The sequence below is a fragment of the Bufo gargarizans genome, chromosome 1 (genome assembly GCF_014858855.1).
Source record: "Bufo gargarizans isolate SCDJY-AF-19 chromosome 1, ASM1485885v1, whole genome shotgun sequence".
NCBI lineage: Eukaryota > Metazoa > Chordata > Amphibia > Anura > Bufonidae > Bufo > Bufo gargarizans.
This window is the reverse complement of record NC_058080.1, coordinates 509454288-509475626: the sequence shown is the minus strand read 5'-3', so window position 1 is coordinate 509475626 and position 21339 is coordinate 509454288. Positions and strand designations below refer to the sequence as shown.

Below are 21339 nucleotides of genomic sequence, written 5' to 3'. Positions count from 1 at the left end.
TACAGAATAGGGTGGCAGTATTGTTGGTACTAGTTTAGGGTACATATGATTTTTGGTTGCTCTATATTACACTTTTTTTGCGGCAAGGTAACAAGAAATAGCTTTTTTGGCACGTTTTTTTTTTGTAATTTACAACATTCATCTGACAGGTTAGATCATGTGGTAATTTTATAGAGCAGGTTGTCACGGACGCAGCGATACCTAATATGTATACAATTTTTTTCATTTATGTAAGTTTTATACAATGACTTCATTTTTAAAACCAGAAAAATGTTTTAGTGTCTCCATAGTCTAAGAGCCATAGTTTTTTCAGTTTTTGGGTGATTATCTTGAGTAGGGTCTTATTTTTTGCGGGATGAGATGACGGTTTGATTGGCACTATTTTGGGGTGCATATGACTTTTTGATCGCTTGCTATTACACTTTTTGTGACGTAAGATGACAAAAAATGACTTTTTTTACACATGGTTTTTATTTTTTTACGGTGGTCACCTGAGGGGTTAGGTCATGTGATATTTTTATAGAGCCAGTCGATACGGACGCGGCGATACCTAATATGTATACTTTATTTTTATTTATGTAAGTTTTACACAATGATTTCATTTTTCAAACAAAAAAAATCATGTTTTAGGCCTCTTTCACACGACCGTTTTTTTTTTCCGTTTTGCGGGCCGTTTTTTGCGGTCCGTATACGGTCCGTATACGGAACCATTCATTTCAATGGTTCCGCAAAAAAAACGAAATGTACTCCGTGTGCATTCCGTTTCCGTATTTCCGTTTTTCCGTTCCGTTTAAAGATAGAACATGTCCTATATTTGGCCGCAAATCACGTTCCGTGGCTCCATTAAAGTCTATGGGTCCGCAAAAAAACGGAATGCATACGGAAATGCATCCGTATGTCTTCCATATCCGTTCCGTTTTTTGCGGAACCATCTATTGAAAATGTTATGCCCAGCCCAATTTTTTATATGAAATTACTGTATACTGTATTTGCCATACGGAAAAACGGAACGGAACAACGGAACGGAACCACAACGGAAGCAAAAAACGGAACAACGGATCCGTGAAAAACGGACCGCAAAACACTGAAATGGACATACTGTCGTGTGAAAGAGGCCTTAGTGTTTCCATAGTCTAAGAGCCATAGTTTTTTCAGTTTTTGGGCAATTATCTTGGGTAGGGTATGATTTTTGCGGGATGAGATGACTGTTTGATTGGTACTATTTTGGCGTACATGCGACTTTTTTGATCACTTTTATTATCTTTTTTGGGAAGTAAGGTGGGCAAAATTTCAATTTTCTCATAGTTTTTATTTTTATGGCGTTCACCGTGCGGGGAAAGTAACATGACCGTTTTACAGATCAGGTCGTTACGGATGCGGCGATACCTAATATGTGTAGTGTATTTTTTTTTATATTTTTTTTATTCAGTGATAAATGTTTTTTTTTTTATCTTAACTTTTTTCATTTTTTTTTACATTTTTTTGACCCAGACCCACTTGGATCTTGAAGATCCAGTGGGTCTGATGTCTGTATAATACAGTACAGTACACTATATAGTGTTTTGTACTGTATTTTACTTACACTTTGTCTGAACAGATCTATGCCTTTAGCATCATGGACAGCAGGACATCCTGTTGCCATGGGAACCTTCCCCGTCTGCTCAGTAGTGGCCAGAACTGCGCAGACGGGGAAGGGTAAGGACGGGGGCTCCCTCCCTTTGTCACCCCATCCTGTCTGGGGGCTGCAAAGGCAAAGAAGCCCCCCGATGGGAGAGGGAGGGAGCCCCTTGACCCTGACAGTTAACCTTTTCCATACCGCGGTCCGTACGGACCGCGGTATGGAAAGGTTTAAACGGCTGACATATGCACAGATGTCAGCCATTTATACCAGAGTGTCAGCAATGTGCTGACACTCTGGTATACCACTGTACACCAACGAATTTTCAAGGGGAGGCGGGCGGGGTGCTAGATGGTTTAGAATTTTAGAAGCAATTTTTTTGATTTTTAAGAAAATTGTTTTCAGGACCAGTTCTGTTCTGAAGGCACTTTGTGGGGCTTACATAATAGAACCAACCCATAAATGACCCCATTTTAGAAATGACACCCCTCAAACTATTCAAAACTGGTTTTAGAATTAAAGCAAAATAGAGGTAAAATGTCAAAATGTTACTTTTTTTTGCAGGTTTTCCATTTTAATGAATTTTTTCCTCGAACACATCAAGGGTTAACAAAACAAACCTCAATATTTATTACCTTGATTCTGCAGTTTGCAGAAACACCACATATATGGTCGTATGCCGTTGTTTGGGTACACGACAGGCCACAGAAGGCAAGGAGCGCCATATGGTTTTTGGGCACCGTGTTGCATTTAAAAGAGGCCCTGAGTTAACCCCACAATAAAGACCCCCCAAAAAGTGACCACAAAGATACCAAATATGTCATATGTTTTGGAGCAATGTTTATTTTTTTACAGTGTTCACCTGATTGGGTAGATCATAGGATGATATTATAGAGCCGGTCGTTGTGGACGCGGTTATACCAAATATGTCATTATACTTTTTTTCTTCAATTTTTTTTTACATTTTTAAAATAACTGATTGGAAGGGGAAATTTTTTAATTTTGTTTTAATGTGAAACTTTAATTTTATTTTCACTTTATTTTTTTATTTACATTTTTTTTTATTTGACACTTTGTCCCCCATAAGGTCATACAAGACCTCTGGGGGACATTTACCGTAACTTAACATATATATATTTTTTTAACTATTGATTTCTCTTGTAACTGGGGCTGACATAGTAGCCCCAGTTACAGGGGAGATACACCCCCCAGATAGGCTGTACAGCATAATACTGCGCTGTACAGCCATAGTGCAGGGCTGATCGTGGTCTATGGAAGACTCGACAGCTCCTGCACTCACCCGGCCCCAGGGATCACATGTCCGCCAGGTCGGGACAGGAAGCGGCATATCGCTTTCTGATCTGTGTACACAGTGCTCTAGAAGTCAGGGACATTCAGGAACGGTCCCTGCCTTCTCTCTGGGGTGCCCTGCTATCACTGACAGCTCAGCGCAGCAACTGCACGATTAGCGTGCAGCTGTGATCTCTGAATGGACGTTCCAGAACGACCATCCCAAGGACATTTATAGTTGATGGGCTGTCGTAAAGTGTTTTTTCCTGCTTTTATGTCACTTTTCAATTTGGCCACTAGAGTGCTGATGCTAAAGTGAAAAGAAAAATAACTCACTTGCACCCTGCTCTATTCCAGTGCTGATGGTTTAGTACACTCCTTCTGGTCCCTGGCCTGTACACATCTGGACTAGGGTTATAGCAGGTATCGAATTATAAATACCCAATCTATACTTTTGTATGGTACCGATTCGATATCTGATTTGACAGTTACTGATACTAGGCTGCGCTACTGCGCAATGTAGTATCAGAGAACATGGCGCACGTTGCTGACAGCGCACTCCATGTTCTCTTCAACAGCACAGGGGAGAAGGAGTCACTCTCTCCCTCCCCCCTGTGCCGCTGCCTCCAATGAGAAGAGATAGGGGCGGAGGAGGGGAGGGCCACTGCGCCACCAATGAAGATAAGTGAGTCATTAATACGAATACAGGAGGCGGGTGCCGACTGCAGAAACACATAGCTGGCACCCAACCTCTGACAGGGCGCTGCGATCCGCGGCAGTTAACCCCTCAGGTGCCTCACCTGAGGAATTAACTGCTGCGGATCGCAGCGCCCTGTCATAGAGGTCGGTGACTGCTATGTGATTCTGCCACCCGCAGCCGCCTCCTGTATTTGTATTAAAAGGTTACTTATCTTTATTGGTGGCGCAGTGCCCCCCCCCCCCCCCCCCCTCGGCCCCAGTACTAAAAACATAGATGACTCAGCGCGCCCCCAACCCCCACAGTTTTATAATCCTTGGTGGCAGTGGACACAGGGTCCCCTCCCCTCTTTCTCATTAGTGGCAGTGGCAGTTCTGATCGGAACCCCAGCAGTGAAGTCCGATCGGTTACCACGTCAGCCAGGACACTACTGAAGCCCTGGCTGCCATGGTAATCTTCCTGCTGCTGTGTGTACTATGCACAGGACCACAGGGAGAGTGTGAAGTCCTATTCACCCTAATAGAGCTGTTTTATTTATTTTTTCTCGTGGTATCGAGTATAGCAATAATTTTTTATGGTATCAAAATCGAATCAAAATTTGGTATCGCAATAACCCTAATTTGGGCAGGGTCACGTATGCCACACTGGCCTCAGCAGTGACATGTCCCCAAGCAGCCTGTCTTCCAGCAATGATGTGCAGCTTGGGGACACATAATCGCTGAGGCCAATGATTGGCCACAGCAGTGCACATGACCAGGACGGGGGTTCATTGGAAAATTATTCTTGGGGCCCAACCCCAGTATCATCAATAAAGTCTAATGCATTTTGATTAAAAGAAATAGACCCTAGGGACAAGTCATTATCTCCAGTCACTTCCAAATTTAAAGGATGAATCTGACCGTCTCAGTGAGTTGGACAAATAAGAAAAAAAAAAAACAGCAGGTGGCGCTATACAGATATATTTTATTGCATAACTAAGTGGCTATACCATATTTTTAAGTACATGCGATTACAAAAGTATTCAGATCCAGGTGCTGGTTTGAAAACTGTAGAATATCTTTAATAGGACAACCCCTTTAAGGAGCCAGACAGGTCTCTTAGTGCTGAAAGGACCAGCAGAAGCAAATGAGTGACTTTTATTTCCAGGATCAGCACTCTGAAAATTTGACACACAATAACCCTTCATACTTTTGGATACCTAATGTTGATCTTCCTAATTTGGACCACTATTTAGCACATGCAATTGATAGTACATACTTAATGGGTTTATTAGAGCTACTCACATAGATGTCTCCTTCTAAATTATTACTGTATCATAAATTGGCCCACTCAATTTGGAGACAAACCGGGAAGGTAATGGACTACTCCCATATTATGTTGAAATGCACCTCTGGCACAATTCTTCACCATTACCCACTCATCCCCTTTATTTTGGATGTCTTAAGCTATCCAATGTGTGGGGCAATCTTTTTCAATAAAATGTCCTGTTTTTTTTTCAACTACAGGCTGAGTTACATTCCCCTAGTCCATTTTTTTTTTTTAAACACAACTTTATTCGTTTTAACATAACTAAAAGCCAGTACAACAATCTCCAATATTACATATATTCAGAGTTATTGTTACAGAATGCGTGAAGAAACATGAATCATGACCTGTAGCAATGTACAACTCTCAGCACATGAAAATACAATTACATTTCAATTACATTTTTTTTCCTCCCCAATGTCTTGTATCCTATTGATCTCGTTCTCCTAGCCCTTCATTCTCTTCTCTTGAATCCTATATTCATCCTGACCTTCCGTATTCGATCCAGGTTCCTACCCTTTTTCTCTTACTGGTCTAATCTTCCTAATGTACCCTTCAATTGTTCTTTTAAGAACCAAGATGTATTTCTAAATTGGGACATTAGCGACTGGATTTCATTATCCCGCTCTCTTTTGTCTGTTTTACAATAATAAATTCCATTCTCAAACATGTTTTTACTTGTGCTACAATATCTGACACTTTGGGCGTATGTGGCATCAACCAGTAATATAACAGACATCTCTTAGCAGCCAAGAGACACAGATGTATCATTTGGGACAATGATGGTTTGTCTGAATGGCTATGGAATAGTATTACTTCTGCTGATAACGGCAAATTTACCTTCAGTGTCTCCTTACACCATCTTTTGGGCAGTGTGTTATCTTACTTTCCTGATTTAATGTATATGAGTCGTGGATACCATATATTGCCCTATGCATTATCCGGAATGAAGTTTCGAAGAGCAAAATCAGATAGTGAGAGACAGTTATGACCTGATAATTTCAGGGAATCAAATTGATTGGACGGAAATTCCTGTGAGAGGTCCCTCAATCTATCTTTTAAGAAGTTTATGACCTGTAAGACTGACCACCACATTTGGTGGTCAGTCCATACTTTGAACACACCTCGTGTAGAGGTAGATATCTATTTTCCGATTCATGCCATGTCTCTCACCAATCTGATCCCCCTGACCTTCCATTCAGTATATTGCCTATTCTGCCCCCCCTCATCAAATTCTGGATAGGCCCAAAGAGGCATGTACTTTGATAAAGAGAAGGAGAGGCCATATTCATTATTTACCGCTTTCCAGGTTCCGTCTGTATCTTTTATGAGGGTACTTTTTTTTAACAATGGAGGTAGATTTGCGAATTTCGTGTGTAATAGGGCTGCTAATGACCATGGGTAAGCCAATTGCGATTCCACGTCAAAATTTGATTAGGGACTCGACTGTGTTATCCAGTCTATACTATGTCTGAAATTGCTCGCTATGTTATATCTCCGAATATTTGGGAGATTTAACTCCGCCATCTTCTCTAGCCAGTTGTAATTTCTTCAGTGATATACGCGGTTTTTTACCCCTCCAGATGAAACAGCTATTTCTTGCCTTATAAATGGGGTTGGGACCATCAGTTGCGTTGTGGAGAAGTCAGGTGGATACACAGCTGATAGTCCTACTGAATAGACTGTTAGAATTTGTATTATGGCAAGAAAAAAGCAGCTAAGTAAAGGAAAACGAGTGGCCATCATTACTTTAAGAAATGAAGGTCAGTCAGTCCGAAAAATTGGGAAAACTTTGAAAGTGTCCCCAAGTGCAGTCACAAAAACCATCAAGCGCTACAAAGAAACTGGCTCACATGCGGACTACCCCAGGAAAGGAAGACCAAGAGTCACCTCTTCTGCGGAGGATAAGTTCATCCGAGTCACCAGCCTCAGAAATCGCAGGTTAACAGCAGCTCAGATTAAAGACCAGGTCAATGCCACACAGACTTCTAGCAGCAGACACATCTCTAGAACAACTGTTAAGAGGAGACTGTGTGAATCAGGCCTTCATGGAAACCACTGCTAAGGACAGGCAACAAGCAGAAGAGACTTGTTTGGGCTAAAGAACACAAGGAATGTTTAGACCAGTGGAAATCTGTGCTTTGGTCTGATGAGTCCAAATTTGAGATCTTTGGTTCCAACCACTGTGTCTTTGCGCGACCCAGCAAAGGTGAACTGATGGACTCTACATGCCTGGTTCCAACCGTGAAGCATGGAGGAGGAGGTGTGATGGTGTGGGGGTGCTTTGCTGGTGACACTGTTGGGGATTTATTCAAAATTGAAGGCATACTGAACCAGCATGGCTACCACAGCATCTTGCAGCGGCATGCTATTCCATCCGGTTTGCGTTTAGTTGGACCATCATTTATTTTTCAACAGGACAATGACCCCAAACACACCTCCAGGCTGTGTAAGGGCTATTTGACCATGAAGGAGAGTGATGGGGTGCTGTGCCAGATGACCTGGCCTCCACAGTCACCGGACCTGAACCCAATCGAGATGGTTTGGGGTGAGCTGGACCGCAGAGTGAAGGCAAAAGGGCCAACAAGTGCTAAGCATCTCTGGGAACTCCGTCAAGACTGTTGGAAGACCATTTCAGGTGAATGCCAAGAGTGTGCAAAGCAGTAATCAAAGCAAAAGGTGGCTACTTTGAAGAACCTAGAATATGACATATTTTCAGTTGCTTCACACTTTTTTGTTATGTATATAATTCCACATGTGGGTATGGCGATACCATACCCAAATCTTTTTAAGAGAAACTTTATTCCTTGCCAGAAATCACATAGCACCACACTGGAAGAATGAAGGTCTTCCAACTCTTAGAAATTGGGTCCGCTTGCTTAAGAGTGGTCTTGTGACAAGAATCCTTCCATCACACAATCAAGCACATGGGTCTGATTGTGTGATGGATATATATCTAAATGTTGCCACCACTGCTTATTGTAATTTTGATTCACCTATAAAAGTGAAGGGTTTGTGATCTTCTTTCACGGTTACAGTCCTTGTATTTCAGATTTTTGGTAACAATACGATAATTCTGGAATTCTTAACAATATGTATGCACATACTTTGTGCTTATAACCGTCTTGTGTGTAATTGAATGTAACACCTTGAAATGTACTAAGCATGCTTTATCTGTACAGTAATATAAAGACTGCAATGCAAAAAGTCATTTGCAAAACGCATGAGATTTATTCAAGAAATTGTTAATATAAACGTTTTCAGCCTAAATAGCCTTCATTAGACATTGGAGTCAACAAAATAAAATAAATAATCAAGTTCTGCTTGTCAACTGAGTATACATAAAAATATAGCCATCAGGGAGGTATATACATTGTGACGCACTAATGAACCTATAGTACATGCTAGAGATACAAAATGCCCATATGTGGCTGTGATCTGAACCTAGTATGAGAGGAGAGACTCAAGGAATGCAACCTTAGATTAACTGCTACTTATTTTATGTTCTCTTTCTATAAAGTTTTACATGTAATTAAGTTAAGTATGAGGGCTATGCTGCACTATAGATGAGATGAGGTGTTGCAAGAATGGAGCCTAGTCCCAGATACAGTTGCAAGAAAAAGTATGTGAACCCTTTGGAATGATATGGATATCGTAACAAATTGGTCATAAAATGTGATCTGATCTTCATCTAAGTCACAACCATAGATAATCACAGTCTGCTTAAACTAATAACCAAATGTTTCCTGTAGTTGCAGATCAGACTTGCACAACGGTCAGGAGTAATTCTTGACCATTCCTCTTTACAGAACGGTTTCAGTTCAGTAATATTCTTGGGATGTCTGGTGTGACTCACTTTCTTGAGGTCATGCCACAGCATCTCAGTCGGGTTGAGGTCAGGACTCTGACTGAGCCACTCCAGAAGGTGTATTTTCTTCTGTTTAAGCCATTCTGTTGTTGATTTACTTCTATGCTTTGGGTCGTTGTCCTGTTGCAACACCCATCTTCTGTTGAGCTTCAGCTGGTGGACAGAAGTTCTCCTGCAAAATGTCTTGATAAACTTGGGAATTCAATTTTCCTTCTATGATAGCAATCCGTCCAGGCCCTGACGCAGCATAGCAGCCCCAAACCATGATGCCCCCACCACCATACTTCACAGTTGGGATGAGGTTTTGATGATGGTGTGCTGTGCCTCTTTTTCTCCACACATAGTGTTGTGTGTTTCTTCCAAACAACTCAACTTTGGTTTCATCGGTCCACAGAATATTTTGCCAGTACTGCTGTGGAACATCTACATGCTCTTGTGCAAACTGTAAATGTGCAGCAATGTTTTTTTGGGACAGCAGTGGCTTCCTCTGTGGTATTCTTCCATGAAATCCATTCTTGTTTAGGGTTTTTACGTATCGTAAATTCGCTAACAGGGAGGTTAGCATATGCCAGAGACTTTTGTAAGTCTTTAGCTGACACTCCAGGATTCTTCTTCACCTCATTGAGCAGTCTGCGCTGTCCTCTTGCAGTCATCTTTACAGAACGGCCACTCCTAGGGAGAGTAGCAGCAGTGGTGAACTTTCTACATTTATAGACAATTTGTCTTACCGTGGACTGATGAACAGCAAGGCTTTTGGAGATACTTTTATAACCCTTTCGAGCTTTATGCAAGTCAACAATTCTTAATAGTAGGTCTTCTGAGAGCTCTTTTGTGCGAGGCATCATTCACATCAGGCAATCCTTCTTGTGAAAAGCAAACCCAGAACTGGTGTCTTTGTTAAGGGCAGGGCAGCTGTAACCAACACCTCCAATCTCATCTCATTGATTGGACTCCAGTTGGCTGACACCTCACTCCAATTAGCTCTTGGAGATGTCATTAGTCTAGGGGTTCACATACTTTTTCCTCCTGCACTGTGAATGTTTACATGGTGTGTTCAATAAAAACATGGTAGCATTTAATTCTTTGTGTGTTATTAGTTTAAGCAGACTGTGATTGTCTATTGTTGTGACTTAGATGAAGATCAGATTACATTTTATGACCAATTTGTGCAGAAATCCATATCATTCCAAAGGGTTCACATACTTTTTCTTGCAATTGTATATGGCACTGTTTAAGTGTTTGTGACTGGTGCCAAAGAAAGAAGGGGTGAGTGACGTCATCCTCTGATGAAATTCCTGGGTCCAGACTCTCATTTAAGGGGCAGTGTCCGGCAGAAAGCGGAACTGCCATGCTTGGTATGTCTGCCTCTTCTAAATGAAGTCCGCTTGTATGGCACCAGTGTCAATAAAATGAGTTTTATTTAAAAAAAAAATATATATATATATATATAATACTTTAGGTAGGTTGCATGTGTCAAACTAACCAGCAAGCGGATGCTAGGATCCAAAGTTTCCTAGCAGAATATCACCCCTCCTCCACCAGTTTGCCTTCTTCCTGGTCCTCTCTACTCCCCAGGTAAGTACAGACGTTCCCAGCTGTCCACATGATGTAAAGGAAAACATTAAAGAAAATTTTATGACTAGACCACCTTCTTCTACTGCTACGTGGTCATGGCATGGGCACTCTGACTATGCAGCAAGCAGCCATGCCCTTTGTGTTTTGACACCTTAGATTGCATATTTTTCCTGTTCCTAACACATTGACTTCAAGAACTGCTGCCTAAATCATTCAGGATCCAGCAAAAACGCTAGTGTCAAAGTAGTCTTATTTATTTTACCTGTCAGTGGTTTTAAATGGGTTCACCAGGACTAAAAAATAGATAGCAAGTCGGTAGGGGTTCTGCTCCCCTCATCCATGCCATTCAGCCAATTTTAAGGTCCACAGCGCTCCAGCAAGCGCCACGCCACTTTGATTGCTTATCAGCAGCAGCTCTGTAATTTTACTAGTTTGTGTGTCTGGTATTGCAACTCAGAACTGTCTGGTTTCATGCAAGTGAATAAAGACAGAGCTGCAATCAGGTACAGCCACTAATAAAAGAACAGAGCTGTACTGGTAAACAATGAAGCGGATGCAGCAATTGCTGGAGCACATGGCCCCTTTAATTGTCTGATTGGTTGGGTTGCCAAGAATAGGTCCTCCATCAATCTAAAGGCTCATGCACACGAACATATTCTGTTTCCGTGTCCGTTCAGTTTTTATTTTTTTGCGGATAGGATGCGGACCCATTCATTTCAACGGGTCTGCAAAAAATGCGTACAGCACACCGTGTGCCATCTGCATCCGTATGTCCGTTCCGTAGCCCCGCAAAAAAAGATAGAACATGTCCTATTCTTGTCTGTTTTGCTTACAAGGATAGGCATTATTACAATGGATCCACACAAAAAAAAAAAAGGATGCCATACGGAACGTCATCCATTTTTTTTTTTTGCTGATCTGCAATTTGCGGACCACAAAACACATACGGACGTGTGAATGTAGCCTGATATTGATGAACTATCCTTGTGATGGATCATTCTGTGTTTACATGTGCGTGTATTTACAGTGGGGAAAATAAGGATTGATACACTGGTAATTTTGCAAGCTTTCTCGCCTACAAAGAATGGAGAGGTGTGTAATTTGTATTATAGGTACACTTCAACTGTGAGAGACAGAATCTAAAAAAAAAATCCTGAAAATCACATTGTATGATTTTTAAATAGCATTTTATTGCATGAAATAAGTATTTGAAGCAATAGAAAAACAGAACTTTATATTTTGCACAGAAACCTTTGTTTGCAATTATAGAGGTCAGACGTTTCTGTAGTTCTTGACCAAGTTTGCACACACTTCAGCAGGGATTTTGGCCCACTCCTCCATACAGATCTCCTTCAGATCTTTCAGGCTTCGTGCTTATCGCTGGGCTACATTGAGTTTCAGCTCCCTCCAAAGATTTACGTTTGGGTTCAGGTCTAGAGAATGGCTAGGCCACTCCAGGACCTCGAAATGCTTCTTATGGAACCACTCTGGAAGACCCAGGGACGACCCTACTGAGGGAAGGATGTTGTCAGCCAAAATCTTGCAATACATGGTACCATCTTTTCTCTCTTCAATACGGTACAGTCGTCCTTCCTCCTTTGCAGAAGATCATCCCCAAAGTATGATGTTTCCACCCCCATGCTTCACGGTTGGGACAGTGTTCTTGGGGTTGTATTCATCCTGTTTCTTCCTCCAAACACGGCAAGTGGAGTTCTATTTTGGTCTCACCTGACCACATGACCTTCTCCTATGCCTCCTCTGGATCATCTAGATGGTCACTAGAGAATTTCAAACAGTCTAGATGGTCACTGGAGAATTTCAAACAGGCCTGGACATGTGCTGGTGTGAGCAGGGGACCTTGTGTGCCCTGCAGGATTTTAATCCATGACGGTGTAGTGTTACTAACGGTAATCTTTGAAACTGTGGTCCCAGCTCTTTTCAGGTCATTGACCAAGGTCCCCTTGTGTAGTTCTGGGCTGATTCCTGACCTTTTTCAGAATCCTCCTTACCCAAGGGTCGAGATCTTGCATGGAGCCCCAGACCGAGGAAGATTTACAGTCATCTTGTGTTTCTTCCATTTTCTAATTGTTGCCTTCTCGCCAAGTTGCTTGCCTATTAACCTGTAGCCCATCCCAGTTTTGTGTCCTTGGACGGCTCTTTGGTCTTGGCCATGGTGGAGAGGTTGAATTGTGATTGAGTGTTTGGACAGGTGTCTTTTATACAGGTAACGAGTTCGAACAGGTGCAATTAATACAGGTAATGAGTACAGAGTAGGAGGGCTTCTTAACCCTTAGGCTGGTGCGATGTGTAAACATGACGCACGTGCAGCGGGCGTCATGGCCGGCAGACCTGCGGCTAATTATCGTGACCGGCAATAATGCCGATTGCGGTAATTAAATGCTTTAAATGCCGTGATCAAGTGAGATCATGGCACCTAAATGCGCAAAAACCCAGAAACTCACGCTTCCAGGCTTTCTACCTTTTGCCCCGGGTGTCTAATCTGGGCATATGTAGTTGCGCTCAATACTGGTAGCCTTACTAAGTAGGCTAACAGTATTCAAACTGCAATTCTTATTTTGGCCAGGATAAGAAGTGAACAAAATAAGCTAATAATAAATGATAAACCCAAAAAATATATAAATTAATAAGCTCATATATGAGGCACATAATGATCACAAAAATTTGTATATATTTTTTTAAAATATAGAAAAAAAATATAAAAGTTTGAATCACCCCCCTTTCCATATAATTAAAAAATAAATACCTAAATAACAATAACTATAAACATCATGGGTATCACCGTAACCGAAAATACCCATACTATTAAAATACAAAAACAAATTCCAATATGGTGAATGGCGTAACTGAAAAAAGGGTCAAAATGGATGATTTGCCATTTTTTCATTGCTTCTCTTACCCCCCAAAAAAGTGATCAAAAAGTCACGCATACTCCAAAATGGTATCAATTAAAAGTACAGATTGTGCCACAAAAAATGAGCCCATAAACAGTTCAGTAGACATAATTATAAAAAGGTTACGGGGGTCAGAATATGGTGATAAAAAAAGTTTACATTTATTTTTACACTATTTGGACATAAAGAACCTATACATATGGGGTATCGTTGTAATCTTACCGACCCAGAGAATGAAGGGCATGGGTCATTTTTGGCCGTAAACAAAACGCTGTGGGGGCAAAACCCGTAAAACAGTGGAGGTATTGCTTTCCACCAGATTTTATGCTATAATTAATGGTGGCATTAGAAAGTACAACTTGTCCTGCAAAAAATAAGCCCTCATACAGCTAGGAGACCGGACTTTTTGGTAGGTGATCAAATACTTATTTCATGCAGTAAAATGCAAATTAATTATGTAAAAATCATACAATGTGACTTCCTTGTAGGTGGGAAAACTTGCTAAATTGGCAGTTTATCAAATACATGTGGTATTTTCCCCACTGTATGTATGTATGTAATATATACACAAACACTCTTGTGAATGCAAGCCTCCATGTACTCTTGCCATCCATTCAGTGCTGTTGCCGCCCACCTTACTGTGTGAATAAAAATCTGGTGACAGAAGTACTCTCTAATACCTGACCAGGGAAGGTCATAGGGGAGTCTGAATTGATTTTGCCTGGCATGTGTGAAGATTAATTGAGGTTAGGGGAAGCCTTGGTAAATGGACAGCGCACGCAGGGCTGCCGGCTGTCAGTTTCTAAGGATAACCTCTCCTTGTAAAGTCTATAGCTTGGTCAAGCTGCATTAATCATTTATAGTCAAGCAGGCTTGGGGATTTAAAACCTCCTCTAGCAAGCATAGCCCAGGACTGTGCATTACTTGAACAGAATCCCACTCTGGGGGACCCAACTGATCCATTTTTACATGGGCAGTCATTCATTTGGTTCCGTTGGTCTTCATTTATTAAGATGAAGTGCTGCATTTCATGCATGCGACTTATTGCGGGAGATATCATTTTTTTACCGCGCACAGTGCAGTAACCAGAAATGAAAGAACATTCCTAGATCACTATTCAGTGCAATGCAGATTATTGGCCCAAGGTCTGTTAACTGTTTGTTCTGTTTTTTTTTTTTTTTTTTTAAGAAAGTAGTGGCGACTTGCTTGTGGTTGCCACTGTTGTCTGCTACAAATCTTTGTCGTGATTTGGAAATCATTTATATATAATCAAGCTGCCAGTTTTGTGTACAAATTGTGTGCCTTGGATAAGGGAGGATTAATGATGATGGATAAGATTCAGGGCACTACCCCGGACAGGAGTTGTCAGTGAAATATTGCCGATCTCACCGAAGCTTAAGTATGTGTTAGGCAGTATACGCTTGTGATAAATGTGTCAATGTAGGCTAGTGACACAATGCCAGACAGTGGAATCTGTCACCCATAGGGTCCCATTGAAAAAAATATATATAATATACCCCCAGTATACGGAGGGGGTGGGAGTAGTGGGGGCTTCAGATAGCCTTCATTGACAGTAATGAAATGACAGTCTGCAGTTCTTACATATACAGTTGAGAAAATGGTATGCCAACACATACAGGTCTGATGGTGGGCAGACGCCGTCATATAAATTGAGGCCAGCAGATACATTTACTATATACCCCAGGAGCTTTTCCAGGCATGTAAGCTGAACATAGAGCACAAACACATCATACTAGGGTCATTAGGGGGGAATTATGGTAGCATAGACTGTCTTTTAATTGGTATCCAGTTTAAAGGGGTTCCCCCAGCAACCTGTCCTAGGATGTGAGCAGGACTGGTTGCTTCCACTTGCCGAGCTGCCTAAGGGGTGAGGGGGCATGGGCTCAGTACACACTACATTGCTCTGCAATAGATGGTAATGATGCGATCCTGCCTATGATATTCCATCATGGCTGAGCAGCCTGACAGGAAAACTCACCAGTATGTAGTACAGGTAGATTCACATGAAAGAGGCCCTGAATATTCTGTTTTAACTCTGTTATGATAAATCAGTCTGAATCTGAACAAAAAAATTATAATACGCTACATATCTTGACATATGTGTAATTGATTGCATTACATGCAATGCAGAAAGTTGTCTCCGTTTTCAGCCAGACATTTTTCGCCGCAGCACTCCATGTTCTTGAACGTGTCACCAAGCATATAGGGGGGAATAGAAGCAGTTTCACATTGGATGTTTTCCTTCAAATCTTCCACAGTGGCAGACATGTTCAATAGACTTTACCTCTGAGCATATACCAAAGAAATTACTGTGTTTCCAAAAAAAAGACTCAATTTCTGCCATGCTCCTTTCCGATGTGTGACACATGTTTCTGAACGTAAGTCATGGCCTCAGGTAGTGAAAAACAAATACACATAAATAGAAAATTGCTGTGTCAGGAACAGGTTTGTTTTTTTCCAGACCCCTAAATGACTGTTGAGAATTAAAATAAAAAAACCTTACATACTCAAGGTGAGACTGCCCTTTTTTTTTCCTTTTTTTTTTTTTTTTAGGTCTAAAGGTCTGTGTTGATTAAAGTGGTATTCCAGTAAGACAGTACAGAAAAGAACTATTCGATTTGGGGAGGGGGTAAATGCAGGGACCCCTAGAAGAACACAAGCCCCTTACACCCGATAAGAATTTAAAAACTAGTTGGGGATGTACACTGACTGCCCTTCCAGTCACCTCTGTGGACTGCTGAAGATAGCAGTGTACAGCGCTTTGCTCAGTATTGTTGTCCTGGCATTGGTTGTTCCAGGAATTGGTGGGGGTTCCACTATAACATGCCCCTCCCCCCAATGTTTCCAAAACAGGGAATGTTTAGGAAAAAAAAAGCCTTACTAACCTGCTCAGTCCCCTTCCAGCTGCCACTCTTGCAGTCTTTGTTTTCTAAGCTAGAGCAATGACGTACCTGACTGAGGCCTGTGACTGGCAGTAGTGATCCCCTAGAGTAGTCAAAGACGTAATTGCCGCAGCTCTGAAAACAAAGACCAGAGCTCCAGCCAGCACTGGAACAAATGTTCATGCTAGCATTAGTAGCATCTGTTGGGCGGTCAAAAATACTAGAACCCAGACCCTATAAAAGTCAGCAGGGTCAATCGAGTGTTGCCAGTTTCCGTTCTAGAACTGGTTTAGCATAGCTGTTCTCCGGCATGGGGGACATTTATCAAAACTGGTGCTAAGGAAAACTGGCTTAGTTGCCCACACAGCTTCTTTGGAAAAATGAAAGGAAAAATCTGATTGGTTGCGATAGGAAATTAAGCCAGTTTTCCTTAGCACCAGTTTGGAAAACCTCAAACAAAATGTGTGTTTTTTGTTTTACTATCTCTTAGAAAGTACAAGGAAAGTGTCCATAGTTGCTGTGGTTGTTGTACATGTTCTGAATTATTGTAGCTGTAACGCCTCCTTCTATAACATCAGCTTTTTCTCTGTCTCTTCCAGCTCACCTTACAGAGTACGCAATGTAGAGTAGCCTTCTTTGAAGAATTGTAATCCATCGCTGGTACATTGCGAATGTCGAAAGTTCTTCCAAGATGATGGGAAGGGCCACATCGAAGCATCGGCGCGCCTGTAACTAGGGATTTTCATAAATGTGTTGGAACAGCTTTTTTATTTTATTTTGTAAACTTCCTCTGTGATATATTGCATTACCACATACTAAAAGGTTAACACTAAAAGGTACAACGATGCCTTTTTTTTTTATAATGGAAAGTATTGCAGTCTACAATTATATAGTAGTTCAAATAAAGTGGTGTTAATAGCATTTCTCTATACACTTAAAACAAAGGGTTTTTCATTTTGGATTATGCAATATACTCATACTTGCCACTACATGTATATGTATACCCTTCCCCATCCTTATACTCTTTCTGTTCACCATGGTCTAGAATGTGTTTTTCTGATGTTCTGCTATACTCGCCTTGATAAAGGCGCAAGACATGAAGAAGAAGCAACGCAGCTAGTTTTGCATCAGTAAACAGGTGGCTTAAAGGGAATCTGTCACCAGGGAACTTCATATCCTGCTGTTTGCATAGACACATAGCTGCAGTTCTTCTTTTGTTGATCCGAGGCTCCATTCCCGAGTTATGATTCTCTTTCTTAATCTGGAAATTAGGCTTTTGGTGCAATGAGGGCTTCACTTTTGCTCTTGTTGTACCTAAGCTCTGCTCCTTCCTGGCTGCTTTGCCACTGTCTGGTCCTGTCAATCAAAGCAGCCAAGGAGGAGCTGACCACAGAAAGGAGTGGAGCAACAGTCACCCTCATTGCACCAAAGGCCTAATTTGCATATTAAGAAAAAGTATAACTCAAGAACAGAGCTGCGGATCAACAAAAGCCAAACAGCGTTTTAATCAGGTGAACCGCAGTTGTGTCTATGCCAACATTTTTAATAGGGAGGTCGCTGATGAGAGATTGCCTTTAAATATGTGGTAACATAGTCTTATACACACACAGAAGAAAATATCCATTGTAATAGAAATTGCTGTCAGCTTTTATTTTACTAACATTTGACAGATTGTGTCATATGAATTGCTATGGTGTTCTGGCTGACCAGTTCTTCCTTTTCTGACAAAAATAGTGAAATGCCAATGAGAAGCTGTCTGACACTAAACCACTGTCCCTTTTTACACTAATGAAACTTTCATGCAGTTTAGATATTGAAGTTTTGATTGACATCTTTTATCAAAAATATTGCCAGTGCACAGAAAGTGAGACTGTATCTTGCTGAACTGCTGACGGTCCTTAGTATCCTAATGTTGAATTGTATCAGTCTTCTACCCTAGTTTTGATGTTTTAAAGGGAATCTGTCAGCTCCGAAACACCCAAACCGATGTAAACAGAGTATAATGCAAGCCGTGCCGAGTCTGGTTATGTCATTTTCATTTTTATACTCCTTTGGATTCCGACGCTGTGCTCCAACAAACCATTGATATGACTCCCGTGTTCAAATGGAGGGGACTCAAAGAGGAGTCCCCCTTAATGCATGTTGCTGCTGGTTTATGGGAGCAAAGTGTCAGAATGAGCTGACAGATTCCCTTTATTAATTTTTTATTTTATTATATTTATCATTTATTATTATATAATAACTTGTTAAGGGTTTTTCTACAATTAACACTTTATGTACATCTTCGGGGGCAATTTATTTTTATGGTTGCTTTCTACTCATTTTGGGCTAAAATTATTTTTCTCAATTGCTTGTTAAAAATATTGAGCCATTTTTTCACAAAGGGTTAAGTTTTTCTAGCTGAATTGAACATTTTACTTTTACTTTGTGCTTGTAAACTATTAACCCTTAAAGGTCATAAACACTTATTTCAGCCACATTCTTATCGGTAGGGTTTAGAGAGATCGGAGATGAGGAACAGTCAGTTGAGCTGTCTGACTGAACAGAGTGAAAATTCAGATTCTGCTACTAGAGAAACTCAAAGCTGCACAAAAACAGTGGTTCAAAATTTTTAATAAAGACCAACTGAGAATTTTTTGGGTTGCTGAAAATGAGTACAATGCAATAATAAATTTAAAAAAATGCCCCCAAAGATGTACATAGCCTTTAAACCTATCCACAGGATAGGTCAGAAGTGTCTGATCACTGGTATCCCCTTCAATCACAACAGATAGCTGAGTACTGTAATATGCTTGCTTTGTAAGTGCTATAGACATTGAACGGAGCAGCAGTATGTATGCCCAACTTATGCCCCATTCTCATAATTGGTGGGTCACCCTATGATCAGCCACTTAGCATCTATCTATAGGATAGGTCATAAGTGCTGCTCGTACGAAAGCCATCTAAAGCTCTGCACTGAATGTTAAGACATTTAACAAATAATTTTAAATGTGCGCAAACTGATGGTTTTCCCTTAGTTTTGCTTCAGTGTTTTCTGCAATTCTGTTACGTTCTTGCATTTTTTTGCTAGGATGCCAAGAGACAGCATCTTCTAGCAATCGTTAGTGGCAAACAGGTTGTTCTTCAGAATGCTTCATTTCTTTTTATCACTGACCAATTGAGTTGAATAGGCGAGCCCTGTGTGTGTAAAAAAAGCTATTGAAAGCATGCCCTGTGATCTTGAGTGGAAAAAAAACGACCATTAGCATAAACCCATTGATTTTAATTGGTCAGTTTTCACTGCTCTGCTGGTGCAGTACATTGTAAAGTCAGACAGCGTTTTTAACTCTTATTTATATATGCAATAAAGTCTGCTGCAGTGCCTGATAATTCAATTCAGAACCAAATTTAAAGGATTGCCCAAGATTTTTTTTAATTGTCCGAAAAACTAATGGCCACCACTTGTTGTGTCTCCACTGCTCCGGTCCCCACTGGTACTGCCATACTTCATTCACGTGGCTGCTGCAGCCAATCACTGTCCTCAGTGGTCACATGTACAATAATGGCACCTGAAGTCAGTGATTGCCTGCAGCAGTCACATGAACAATGAACTTGATGTTGTCCCTTTTAAAGTGAGCCTGACAGAAGTTTTGACCTTGCAAAACTGCTGACATTGCTAGGTAGGGTCTGCTTTACAGGGCTACCTTTTTGTAGAGCTTTTATTATCAGGAGTAGTGCAAATATGACTTTTTATTCTGCTTATTCTGTCAGGTTACCTCCTGCAAGTGCTCACTTCACAGTGAAGCTCCGCCTACTGGACACTGGCAATGCCTGGCACAAAAAGAGTTCATATTAGTGATGAGCAAATTGGTACATACGAATCCACTTCATTCATCACAGTAAGGCCTCTTTCACACTACAGTATGTCCATTTCAGTGTTTTGCGGTCCGTTTTTCTCGTATCCGTTGTTCCTGTATTTTTGCTTCCGTTGTGGTTCCGTTCCGTTTTTCCGTATGGCATTTACAGTATACAGTAATTACATTGAAAAAATTGGGCTGGGCATAACATTTTCAATAGATGGTTCCGCAAAAAACGGAACGGATACGGAAGACATACGGATGCATTTCCGTATGTGGTCCGTTTTTTTTGCAGACCCATTGACTTGAATGGAACCACGGACCGTGATTTGCGGGCAATAATAGGACATGTTCTATCTTTCAACGGAACGGAAATACGGAAACGGAATGCCTACGGAACACATTCCGTTTTTTTTGCGGAACCATTGAAATGAATGGTTCCCTATATGGAACGCAAAAGACGGACCGCAAAACGGAAAAAGGCCTAAGGCCTCATGCACACGACCGTTCCGTTTTTTGCGGTCCGCAAAACACGGAAGCCGCCTGTGTGCCTTCCGCAATTTGCGGAATGGAACAAGCGGCCCATTGTAGAAATGCCTATTGTCCACAAAACTGACAAGAATAGGACATGTTATATATTTTTTCGGGGCCACAGAACGGAGCAATGGATGCGGACAGCACACGGAGTGCTGTCCGCATCTTTTTGCGGCCCTATTGAAGTTAATGGGTCCGCACCTGAGCCGCAAAAACTGCTGCTCAGATGCGGACCAGAACAGCAGTCGTGTGCATGAGGCCTAATTTACCGCTGGTAAATTGCATTTTTCCATTTGCAGTCAGAAAATCTTATTCACGCGCATGCTCCATTACCGTAATTAGCAGGGCATGCGCAAAGATACTCAATGATGAACCTGGATCTGTAATTGATTGTGGCATGTGCCACAATACTGAGTTCAGATTCGTTATTGAGTATATTCGGGCATGCTCAGCTACTCACAATAATGGCACATGCGCAAAAATAAGATTTTCTATCAAGACCCAAGGCCATTTTTATCTGATCCCATAGGGAATAATGCAGTTTACCGGCAGATGAGGAAAGTGCCTCTACCACAGTTAAATTAGTTTGAACGAATCGGATTTGAATGTAGCAGTACGAACCAATTCGCTCATCACTAGTTTATATTCACTATAGTTCTGATAGTAAAAGCTCTGAAAACAGTATTGAGGTCATTTATCAAACTAGTGTACAGTAGAACTGGCTTAGGCTACTTTCACACTTGCGTTCAGAGCGGATCCGTCTGAGATGGATCCGCTCATATAATGCAGACGGTGGATCCG

The 21339-nt window shown here is 41.3% G+C and overlaps 1 protein-coding gene across 2 annotated transcripts in view; it reads left to right on the top strand.

Annotated features, from left to right (window-relative positions):
- Positions 1–20246, top strand: part of NF2 (NF2, moesin-ezrin-radixin like (MERLIN) tumor suppressor) — a 144756-nt gene extending 124510 nt beyond the window's left edge. For both annotated transcript variants that reach the window (XM_044275278.1, XM_044275279.1), the window contains one exon: positions 16768–20246. In XM_044275278.1, the coding sequence (XP_044131213.1) occupies positions 16768–16818 (51 nt within the window). In that variant the 3' untranslated portion in view covers positions 16819–20246. The remainder of the gene's footprint in view (positions 1–16767) is intronic.
- The last annotated feature ends 1093 nt before the right edge of the window (positions 20247–21339 follow it).